Source organism: Lissotriton helveticus, chromosome 10 (assembly GCF_964261635.1).
Source record: "Lissotriton helveticus chromosome 10, aLisHel1.1, whole genome shotgun sequence".
Lineage (NCBI taxonomy): Eukaryota > Metazoa > Chordata > Amphibia > Caudata > Salamandridae > Lissotriton > Lissotriton helveticus.
In genome coordinates, this window is record NC_136071.1 from 1,118,789,437 (window position 1) to 1,118,802,236 (window position 12,800).

The 12,800-nt window shown below is 43.6% G+C and overlaps 1 protein-coding gene across 1 annotated transcript in view; it reads left to right on the forward strand.

Moving 5' to 3' along the window:
- The window catches only part of ZNRF2 (zinc and ring finger 2), a 147,377-nt gene that overhangs the window by 117,530 nt on the left and 17,047 nt on the right, over positions 1 to 12,800 (forward strand). Inside the window, exon 3 of the mRNA XM_078663897.1 lies at positions 11,011 to 11,116. Coding sequence (XP_078520023.1) covers positions 11,011 to 11,116 — 106 coding nt within the window. The remainder of the gene's footprint in view (positions 1 to 11,010; positions 11,117 to 12,800) is intronic.

The following is a 12,800-nucleotide window of genomic DNA, read 5'->3' on the forward strand; positions in this document are numbered from 1 at the left end:
TCGAATACACAAGAAGGGATTCGTTTCTGACAACCGCATAAACATGACAGCTTTTGTTTCCCTAGGACTGGAACAAATATCTTCAGAGTCGTGGAAACAATAGATAACTATTTTACTCAGTCAATTGTGCATGCTTTGTTTCTACAGAGTTGCAGAGAAAATGGAGAGACAGGCGTTTCAATAAAAGGGGTTTATTGAACAGTCTTCTTTATCATACAAGAGAGGTGAACTGCTGCAATCGTTAGACAGAATGCGTACAGCGTAAACAGTAGTATAAAATAATACTGTAATAGCATTGTCTTGTGCTATGACATATAAAAATACATACATAAATAACACAGGCTAAAATACTCAACTGGTGCTTCTAAAATACGCCTACCCCAATGTACCTAACCGAAGTCTAGTACGAAGGAAGAAGCAAGTATGGTCTCTAGCATAGGTTTAGTTTTGTTTCCAAGAATTGCCAAAGGTTTCTCTAGGTTCTAATCAGCTCCATACCTTAGAATGAAGTAGGTTGGTATCTCTGTCTCAGACTCAATTGCCCAACACCCCTCAAGTGGAGTCAAACACTGGAGCTGGATTTCTCGGCAGAGGAGGACCGCTTCTGATCAGTGCGTCAGCTGGAGAGTCGGCTTCCTTCGGCACTTGCTGTAGCGAGCTGCGTCGGGCAAGTAGGTAGTTGAACTGCACCGAACCACAACGTGCCTTGCCATAGCAAGTGAAGGTATATTTATACCTTGAAGGAGTTTAGGAATACCAGCTTTGACGTAAAGTCGGGCATATGAACGTCATGGATAAACCCCTAAGGAATAGTTGTTCATGTATAATAATGAGTTTCTTGGAGAAATCAATATCCAGGCTGGGGGAAGTCCCTTCTGCTTAAGAGTCTGGTTTTCCAAGAAATCGTTGTGACATTTGATGTACGGATGGAAGTAGCCATACCTGTATTTGGGTAGCATGGGCTATGCCCAAATAAGGGCTTGATTTCTATGCCTATATAAGGGCAACGCGAATTGTACCTATATAAGGGCATGAATCAGGACAATTTATTCGGAATCTAAAATGCCATAAGACAGAAGTGTACTGTTAGGCTGTACTTTTTTCGAACCTTTATGCATATTTTTGCTCAAAATACCCATTTCTTTCACCACTGTGTCTAGTTTTAGCTCTAGTGCTGAGCGACTCTTTGCTATAGCTTGCAGAAAAAGGTCCAGTTTGTCTTGATCCACTGGCAGTGAGTTACTGTCACCCCGGCCCTGGTCTTGATCCATGTCCAGGACTTGCAAAGAGTCCACAGTAGCCATGGTCTTAGCAAGTGCGTAGGAGCCAACGGTCGTCCATGACTGACCCATGCGAAGGTGGGTGCAGCACCAAAGCACACAAAGTTAATAGGTGGTAGCATTGGACAATCTGGTAGATGTCGCAGCTCCAGTTCACTTCAATATAAGTGGGGCTGTGTTGATTCCCCTTTCCTGACCCACCTCACACCTTCTCAAGTGTAGGCCAGGTGGCTTGAGGGGGAGGGCACGAGCAGCCAGGCACGTTCCAGGGATCTAGGCCACAGGGCAGCTCTGGGCTAGGAAGATCGTAGGCTGGTTCACCGAATTAGGCAGATTGAGTGTGGGGGGCCGAGTAATGAAGCTTTTGACAGCACATTTTTCAAATGCCACCGGACCTCCACGTGGGCAGCCGCTCGTCAACTTAGTGAATCACCTTAGTGGACCACCGAATGCTGCCACTTCATTTATATATGACCCGGTCTCTCTAGCAGTTTGCCGGCAGCCACAACATCCTCGTCCCCGCTTTCTCCGAGGCTGGCAGTCACAGCCTGACGAGGCTTCAATAAGCGGGAGCCCCATGGGGGCTGGGGCGGCCAACGATTCACCACCCCAGGTTCTGGGGATACAGCGCGGTCATAACATGTCCACCACTGCAATATTAGGAGCACCCTTCGAGCCCCAGAGTTGTCCCACACATCTGCTTCCAGAACACTAATGTAGTAAGGCACAAGGGCTCCCTTGGCAAACAGCAGCGAGGCACAGTAGTTTCAGATGGTGCAGAATCCTACAGGGGCTGCACAGAGAGGAAATATTAAGCGGTTGTCCTGTTGGCCCGCTTGCCATGCCCATTACTGACTTGAAGAGTTGATCAAGATAGGTGGGATAGGGATACTTGGTGGCTTGCCTGCACATCACTTCCATGATATTCCTGCTTTGGCACATAGCTCTAGGGCTGCTTTTATTGTATATCCAAATGTATTTATGGAGGATGCCGTCTCGTTGCCTAGTTGGGGCAACAGCAACGAAGAACTGCTGCAATCCATACCAGTTGCATCACAGCTCCTATCTAGTCATTGCCAGAGAAAGAGTCAAACATATTTATATTAACATTGTTGGGCATTTCGAAATATTGTCACCAAATAACAGTATTGTGCAACATTGAACATAAATGCATGTAGCAGTATTGTAAAAGCTTGTCCTCGCTAATCAACCTGCTCCCTTCTAATAATGAAAAAAAAGAAAAATTGCATTTATATAGCACATAAACTGGCCTGAGGCCTCGCAGCGCTTAATAACGTTTGCCTAACAAGATGAAGAGGCACTGGTAAATCATCTTTTATTTCAGATTCTGACCATGTTTCCAAGGTGCAGGTCATTCTAAGATCAAGCACTATGTGCACTCAGATTTGTCAAATCTATTAAGAACTAGAGAGTCAGAAAATCACTTTTTGAACGATAGAATAGAGTAGACTAGTAAGAGAAATGTGTTAATGGCTTGGTAGGCTCAGCATTGCCTTCCATCAATAGGCCAGTGATAATCCACTGTGTCTTAAAATCAACTCCTCGAAAGTATAAACATACCTAACAAACCGCCTATTAAGGTTCCTTCTAATGATGTATGAGCATTACATCCGTTCAAAGGCTGAAAACATTTATTTATTTCAGATTCCTGCTGTCACTCCCAGCCTCCCCTTGAAATCTGGCTGAATTCCTTGGGGACTGTGGGTATTTCTTCCGCCATGTAGAAAGTGTGAAAAATTGTAGCTTTTTACTTCATTTTAAGCTGAACCTGGATCCGCTCAGGAAGACCTTGGTTCCTCGAGTCCCATGCCAGCTGAGAGGGCTTAGAAACCTGAAACCTTTCTTTCCTTTACTGGATATATTAAAAGTTGGTCCAGTATGTCTGGGGAATGCCCCAATATTAGATATCCCCAAAATCAGATTGAGCAGAATGCATTATGGAGTACACTTTGTAAAAAAGTCACTCTTTAAGTATTGTGATACGGCCATATTACTCCAATGATGAAATCCCAAAAGTGCCACCCCTTACATTGGCAACTAAATACCACCAGAAATCTACTGATCTCCAAGGGTCAACTTTCCATTGCAATACCGATTCTATCTGTGTTCACCCTCCTGTGTCCAAGAAACAAGACTCCCTGTTACATTTATTTTTTGGGATGTGCTCCCAAGAGTTAGGAATTCCTTTCCTCATGAACTTCACCAGTCCCCAGAGCGTTACTCACGTCGAGAGAGGAAGAACATATTGCTGCAGTGCGATCGAAACTGATTTCCACTGACACTTCTCTTTCTTGCTACTGAAATGTTGCTTTACTCTCAATGCTGTCATTCTGTTTAACCCTGGTCCCTATGCAGCGTTGCTCTCTAACTGCTAGAATGGGCCTGCATACAGTTCTCTTTAATTCCCCTCCCCCCAAACCTTTTTCATAACCATGATCTTACTTCTTCACATACCACCAGCAGGTGTTGTCTGCATACATATCCATTCCATATCTTTATTTTGGTCACAAGGACCATAAAAGTACATAGACGTAACGTTTACTACCATGCGACTGTAAAACAAATGGACCATAAATAGTACATAGACATAAAATTAGCTCACATAAAACTGTGTATGATCAAAGGATCACCATAAATAACTATACAGTTTGACAAATTTTGTAACTATACAGTGCATCATAGAATTGACCAGGAGGTAAGCCCAGTCAAATCATATCTCAACCCTTCCAGATCACACGGATGGGAGTCACTTAGGACAGAAACATCTGCACTGCAGTATATTTGGCGATTAAAACGTATTTCATCAGAAGATATTATCATTGAAACCTTAAAAAGAGTAGGAATTAATACAAAAGTGTTTAAAAAAAAATGCAAGCAATACAGATTTCGAGTGGCGGGTTGAAAAAATCCAGCGTATACACCACATTGAGGTTAAAAAATACAAGATACTGCAAAGACAAAGGGCACATGAGTGTCATACTTCAGGACTACAAATGCCTCTACACAGTGTACAAAACCTAGGTTCCTGCAGCGGTGGATGAGCCAGCGCTGTCTAGGTAATTTTTAACCGGGACAAAAGAAAAAAACCTGTAGCTCTGACTCTTCCTTACAGTTACAGGCAGGACACCCTCGGGGTAGGGTTTTAGACCATTTGTTTGAGAGCACGGAGCGGTACGGTCCCAAATCTAAACTGTACATATAGTTTCATCGCCAAAGGTGGTTGGATATCATCTAGGAAGGATTCTATAATGTACCCGTCCTCTATTCTTAAAAAGTCGGCCGTCAAATGTCCTAAGGCCGACCTTTTCTGGAAATCAGCAAGTTTGTACACCCTATAGGATTTTATCAGTTATGACCACGTAATTGAGGGGGCACGATTCTTCAGGATTGCTCCATAAGCCTGATTTGCCCAACCTATGGCATACCTCCTTTATATGTGCAAACTAAGATATTTTACTAACACCTGGGAGACTCAATAGCTCCTTTAGCTCTGACCGATAAACAGCCAGTTCCGAGGTCACCTACAATCTACGCCAAAAAGTTATGGGTCTAAGGCCAATCTCTTCCCCAATAGGTCTAATTTGCAAGTCCGGGCGTAGAGGGTTGAGGGGGGTACTAAGGGGGAGGCCTAACGTCTGCTTCATAAAATTGTTCTCTACTTTGCTCAGGCTACTAGCAGAGCAATGACCCCATAATTCTGACCCATACATTGCAGCACCCCATGCTTGTACTTTGTAAATCTCTGCTTTTGGCCCGGCTGGTTTGTAGGAGGATTTTCTATACATTTTTGCAGTTCCCATGAAGTCTGAGCTTAAGGCTTGCTTTAGCCATTTGCGGCCCACACTCCAGGTTTTCTGTCAAGGTGACCCCTAAATATTCCAATACAGGCACTCTTTCAAGCATGGGGCCATTCAAACATGGGTTGGAACGAGACTTATTAGCTGGATTGACGACCATAAATGTGGTCTTCTGCGTGTTAATCTCCAGCCCTGTTGTCAGCAAACATCATTGCTGGAACCTTACTACGTGCTATCTTAGGGGCATCATTGTCCTTTACCTTACTGAGTTTGGTCAACCAATGCATTAATGACTAAGCAAAACAAGGTAGGTGCGAGCATAACCATGATCTTCTTCACAGACCGGTAGCAGGTGTTTTCTGCATATATGTCCACCACTGACCTTCACCTACAAGCTTTCAGCTTCCAGGGTAAATAAGAATAGCATCTCGCATGAAATTCACAAATGTGACGCACTTCCTGCCTTCTCCCCCTCACCCCACTGTCTTCCTTTCCCCTGATTGTCCATAATACATGTGGTATGTGTTTTGGTCACAGCTCTTTGCTTACTTTCATACAGTGCCTCTAGAGCGGTAAATTCTACAGTCTAGATCGGTAAATTCTACAGTCCAGTGATCCCAACGCGCACTGCACTTGATAGGTATTACTTTGAGTTTGCTAACCCTCTCGGGCAAAGAGGGTTTCTATACCTATTAGTTTTAGCCATGTTCTTTGTAATTGCACAAAACGTAATAAAATATAGTACAATCTTGCTGGCAAACAGCCAGAAATTAGTCCTAGGCGTAGAATTACACAGGATATGAAGGGGCTTGAGATAGGCAGAGTTCCAAAAGTAATCTTTCGGCAAGGCATGTATGTGTCACTTCAAAATACTCATCAACTCGGATTGTTCCTTGTAAACATGTTCTCCATTTTCGACAGGTTAGATGCGGGCAGTCTTTCTTATTTCTCCAAATAGTAGTACCTGCTTGCCCTGCAGGATTGCATAACTATATATGACGTTTAGCAGAAGCAGTGGATTGACTCTTGCTAAGGTGAAATATGTATGAGCGAGAAATGGCTCATTATAAAGCTCTGGATGTTTTCAGAGTAAATATGTTAGTTGAAATTGGCAGAGAGATTGATTGCTTCCTTCAGATTTCCACAATTACAAGTGCGGAAAATGGACTAGGATGCGCACATAAAATACAATGCAGTGGAGTCAGACATCTAATTATATGCTGTGTTGTAGACAGAATTTTGGATCTGCCAGAATTTAGTGACAAAAATTGAGTATGCTTATCTGCATAGGCAGGTCTTGGAAGATGTGCATACACTACTCCCAATATTTGAAGATTTGGATATCTAAACTAAGGAGGTTGGAGGATTGTGTCCTCTCTTGCCCTGCATTGTTTCAGCATTCCTCTGTCATTGGTGGGAGGGGCGTAATAGTGCGACAATTGAAGTACATTCCACAACCAGCTCTTCCCCCATCCTTGATCCTTTTATGCTCTTGTTTCCCAAATTTTTCAAGCTATATTTGCAACCACTGTCCTGACAAGGAACTTTAATGCCCGCAATCATGATTTAGTAATGAAACCCTTGTGATCCTGGTTCCCTACTTAGTATGCGGGAGCTGGGACCGTCATTAGCTACTGTTCTGTTTTTGGGTCTCGCTGGAAATGCATCCGTAAGGATGCATCCAGCTGGAGACCAGTAGCGATCACTCTGGGGGGGAATGACGGACCGTAGGGTGCGCGAGCTTTTTCTCTCCTGGATTCGTGTGCGCGCACGTCGCGTCCCACGCCGTACACATCGCAGACAGACACTCGCTCACACACCCCCTCCCCCACAGTCACACACACGCACTCCAAGACACACACACGCACGCACACACGCACACACACACATACACAGGCCGCCTCTCCCCACGCCCCCCCCCCGCGCGCACGTACATGCTTCCCCCCCCCTTGCCGCCGCCGCTCAGCAACGCACTCACCGGCTTACTCTCCTCAGCTGCAAGGCCCGGCAGCAGGACTCTTCTTCCCTCCTTCGGCACCGGGGCGCAGGGTAGGCTCCTGCCTGCTCCGGTGCTCCAAACACGGCTCCAATCGCGGCTCTTCCGTGGGAGGCGGGGTAGGCTCCCGCCCTCCTACTTCCTGTTTCCTGTTGTCGCGCCGGCCTTGCCTGACTTCCTGGTCGCAGGCCGGCAGAGTAACGAGGATGTTTTGCGGTATTTATTTATTTAATTATGCATTTTTATATAGCGCAGACTTTACCCGAAGGCGGTATTTATTTATTTATGTATTTATGCATTTTTATATAGCGCGGACTTTACCCGAAGGCGGTATTTATTTATTCATATATTTATGCATTTTTATATAGCGCGGACTTTACCCGAAGGCGGTATTTATTTATTCATGTATTTATGCATTTTGAAAAACGAATCTGACTTTGTGTAATACTTCAGTGAGGATATCTCATCTAACTTTCCTGTCTAATGTTTATCATTTGGGGCAGAGACAACACTATGCTAAGTGTTTGCAGAGAGTGCGCGCCTTTTATTATTACACAATAATGTACACATTTATTTTAAGACAAAAGATGTACAATATATTTTTTCTTTAGTCTATAACGACCATCCACCAAATCTACAACGGAGACAATATTTAACAGAACTGTGTGTAGATAATGCATTGTTTTTTTTCTCTGAAACCATGACTGTATGCGTGATCCCCTCCTTCGAGCCCCCGCCCCCTCAGATCCTCAGTGCATCCCAGTTGACGCACTGAGTTGGACATCCCTGTGTTCTGCATTTCATTGTGAAAGACATAACTATACAAGATCGTGTAGAAACAAAATGCTTTTCTACCATAAACTTCGGGGTGAAACTTAAAAGTTGGCATGATTTTTGTGAGTGTGGGTTTTATCTGACAGCACAGTTGTTATTTCATGCACAGTTGCATACACAGGGGCAGGAATGCTTGCTCTTAAAGCAGAGTAACCAGAACAGAAGGGCTTCAGAAACAGACGTGCGTGCACAACAGAGCTGCTCGCCTTTTAATTCACTTGCAAGAACTGGAGACATGATTTTAGTCTTTTTTTCCCCAGTTGTTACATAACTCCTTAATTCGTTCTGGGAAGCACTTGTAATGACGTTCGCCATTAAGAACCGGACGACGATTTCCCAGAGATCTTGCGGGGTCCAGTCCTGTTTTTTCATCCAGTCATCCCGGTTTGAGTCCATAAGTTGACTGGGTTTGCTTAACCCTGTGAAAGGTGAGGGCGAGGAAATGTGTCCATTCACTCCCAGTACAAAGGAGCATGGAAGTCTATTCACTGGGCTCTGATAGCAGCATGTGGGTCATCCCTGACCCCTGGCCACCCTTGTTGCTGGTAATAAAGGGCGTTGCAGTGAAAGGGACTGCGCTACACCACCCTCTCCCACTACAGATTACCCCATGAAGCAGACATCTCAAGCTCATTACATGTGGGTAATTCCTACCGGAAAAAAAATACTGCAGTATGGGAAGGGCTCTCCTACTGGGAGCTGCATCAGGAGGGAAGGTCTATGCCGTGAGCACTGCCATGTGATTGTGCACCGATTTATTTTGATTGCTCAGGCTGTATTAGTGCTGTGCAATTTCATAATGTCATTTCTTCAATACATTGATTGCACCATTGCAACACTGCACCACTATTTCTGGTGGACATAAAGTGCACATGTGAACTATAACAAAAATTTATCTGGGTTAAATTGATAAGACGAGCCAAATTTGCACATATATTTCTGGATTGCAGAGATTAACTTTAGTAAGATTTTTTACTTTCAACCACACTGCATTACAACATGGCACAAAAATAATAAAGCCAATAGATATTGTATAGGCAATACCTGTAGGGCTATGCCGATGATTGTTCTTTTAAAGTCTTTATAGCCGAGTGTGTGAATGGGTGATATCCTGAACCATGACATACCTCTGGTTACACTTGAGTGTGTTTGGGCTTTCCCGTGAGTCTCTGTGTCTGGCTTCAGGGGTGGCAAGGATCCGTGCTGAGATAGATGGCTGTCTGTATGCTTTTAACCCCGTGCACCATCCCAATCAATAGGATTAAATGCTACCTGGAAGGGGTAAACAACCTTTACAACGAAACTTTTACAACGACCTACCATTACAACGCAACTTTTACAACGCAAACTATTACAACGCATTGCTCTGGGGGTGCTCTAGGATTGGGAATAGGTTAATTTACTATCCAATAACCTTCCCTACTATCCATGGGGACTGGAGTTGGAATAGTAAATTAAACTATTCATTATCCAGCGCCTAAAAGCATTATGCGTTGTAATGGTATGCGTTGTAAAAACCGCGTTGTAAAGGTAGGCATTCCTGCACTTATATTCGACTGACTTGAAATAGGGCGGTTAATGCCTCACTGTTCATTTGTGGGCACAGCTGTCTGTCACAGAATAAAGTCGTTCTTAGACAGCTGCTGTTCCACTTAATGTTACAAATGCTATAGGTGTCACATTTGTGAAAGTCAAAACTATTGGCATTGTAAATGACAAAGCTATTACTTTAGCTATTACTATAGCTATTTTCACAACCAACACATAAATAAAAAAAATGTAATTCACAATACCAATGGCTCAAACTTTCCTAATGCGAGACCTATTGCATTGCAAATGCTTGTTGTTGGTTGTGTTGCCTCTTATGTGTTCAAAATTTAGTAGTGGCTTCCAATGTTCCTAATAATTACACCGCTCTAGTGTCCTCGTGACATTATTCTGCACGGTTGTTTGCCAGTAGGACATATTAACAAGCAGTTTGAGAGGCAAACGACTTTGCCACGGTATACTTGGACATGCCGACAGTCAGAATGGGTTGCGTCATGCCTAGAGCTGCCTAGAGAATTTCCATCCAGACTTTGAACAGGCAGAGTAAATATTTCAGATTTACATAGCCCTGTGGTATTGTTGTTCAGGACTTTGTTCGTGTACTTTTGTTTTCAAAGGCTCTTGTGTTCACCTGTTACCCGTCTGGACAAATTTACAAAATGCATAAGTTACTAAGAAGAGAACAAGTAGGTGGTGGTATGATTGGAATAGAACGCTCAGCCCATTCGTGTTTGTCAGTTGTGTGTTTGTAAGCAGTAAATATCCCTTTACGCTGTAAGATCTCAGTTCTGGGTCAGCTTAAACACTCTTAACTCCATGCGTGCGGCGCATTTTCCCGCTGTGCGCTGACTTTTTAAAAACCCGCTGTTCATGACGAGCTCAGCTCGTCATGAGCGTCGAAGGGGTTAAGGAGCAAGATGCAGTCTTTGTTGTAAAGCTAAACGTTTAGAAATGTTCCTTTTTGTTGAACCTTTTGTGCTTCAGTGTTCCACTAATGTATTGCACCTGCTGCCCAAATGATCTTTCTAGTAGACATGGATGCATGCTTGGCTTTTGTGGGGCAGCATATTTAGGGAGTGAGGCCATGTAACTCTGGGGTCGCCATGGTCCATTGCAGACAAGTCGAACTAGGGTTTAAAGGGATATAGCCCTTCTTAAAAAATTCAGGGTATCCTACAGCAGGAGTAGTAGGAGGTATTTAAGCTGTGCCCCAGTGGCAGGTCTCAAATGTCCTCAAAAGTATTCCATCACAATGTTTAAGCCTCGCAGTTGTGTCCCGACAGTGAATCGCAGGCACTTACCAGCCCTGTACACTTGTTCTCATCCTTTACCTCTAAACCTTTATTCTGCCATGAAGTATTTGTGACCTCTGCTTATTCTGCCTTGTGTTCCACACTTTTACCCATTTCAAGTGACTGCTTGCGTTAGTAAAGCATCTGTATTTTATAAACTAAAAATGACATCAAGAATATCTACCATTATTAGTGCATATTATGGCCTACCCTGTCACTTACAATTGTCCTTATTCTTTTAGAGGATGTGCTGACTAAAGATGCTGGGGAGTGTGCAATATGCCTCGAAGAGCTAACACAGGGAGACACCATAGCACGACTGCCTTGCCTTTGTATATATCATAAAGCGTAAGTATGTGGTGAACCGGAAACCATCTGTCAGTTATAGTTTGTTTTCATAGTCTAATCTAGTTATTGAATTCTATTAAAGCACTTAGTGGTTTTCGCGTGCATTAGGGTACAGGGTATATGTTACAGAAATCTCTGTGCATAGAAATCCAGAAGTCTCAGCTATGGATATCTGACTTCAAGGTAATCTACTGTTTGATTAGTAGATGTCTCTTCACTATTTGTGTGATTTCGTCTGTTTTCTCAGTTTTCCTACTGACTGGCTGTAAGCCTTGGAAAGCTATCCTATTTAAGGGCAGGGGGGTGTCTTACTGTTTCTCATAGTCACTTATAATCACTGTATCCTCTTTGTCTTTTGTAAGACCCAAATGGAATCCCAATAGATTTTTTTTTGTTGTTGCTAGAATTACAAAAGTGGGCCTCAGTTCTAACAACATTTAATAATAATTTGCAGATGCAAAACCTGAACCCTGGAAGGGATCACTTATCAGACTGTAGGAAATTGGATTATAATTTGGGGCAGGTTAGTATCCACCTCAAGGAAGATTCACAACCCTTGCCAGGATGAACCCTCAATGTCACTAAATTAACCTGAGCGCACCCCCTTGTAGCTATGGCCCAGTAATAAAGTCTAAATGCAAAACAATAACCATTCCAAACCAAATAAGAAAAATAAGAAAATAATTTAAAAAATAGTGACACCAGTATGACAAAAAAAATCAAATGCAACCCGAGATATGAATTTAAAAATATTTAAGTAGAAATGTCGCCCGGAAGACCTAAGCTCCAACAATAGACAACAGTTGAGGTAGACTGGGACCTGGACACAATTGGAGGCTGACCACAATGGAGCATTGGTCCGATATTCCAACCAGGTTTGTCCTAGTCTAAGATTTTACCTACTGGCATAGTTCATTAAGTCCCAGTCCACCACAGGAGTACACTCCTAAAGTCCACAGGACCTCAGGGGAGGAGCTTAGAGACTCACAGGGAGTCAGGCATAGACCAGAAGCAGCATCCAGTCCATTTGCCACTGGTCAGCAGGATACCTCTAGCAGAAAGCCTCTTGTAGCGTGTTGTCTCCCTGAAGCTCAAACAGGAAGGTTGCCTTATGACCCTTGGAATTCACTTTGTCCTGGATACAAGAGGGAGCAGTTCCAGCCCCGAGGGCTCCTCTCAGGTAACATACAGCAGGTCCAATCCTCTTCAGATCTTCCACAGGTTCAGGAAGTAATCTGAAGTGGACGCCTAGAGGTACCATATTTATGCCTCGCTCTAGCTAGTGGATGGGATGACTCATTGGCACGCCCTAACCAATGGGGTTAAAGTACCCAAGGGACAACCCTACCCACTTTGGACATTTTCAAGATGACAAACGTCTTCCTCCTCAATATGCTTAGGCTCAGAAGGCTGGATGTATGTGTGTGTGTGGGGGGTGTACTATGATCTAGTTTGAGGCAGCCACTGCACCCACAAAAAGAAACAGAGACAGAAGTCAGTCTGGTAAGACAAAATCAGAGTCCTTCAGCAACTAGATAGTGATTCCACAGGAATTTTGTTTTTTTCATCCGTTTCTCTCCCTTTTCAGGTGTGCACCAAGGCTTTTACGTAAATACAGTGATTGAAGTCTAGTAGGACAAAAGTGATGTCCTTCAGCAACCAGACAGTGAATCTCCCCTTCCAG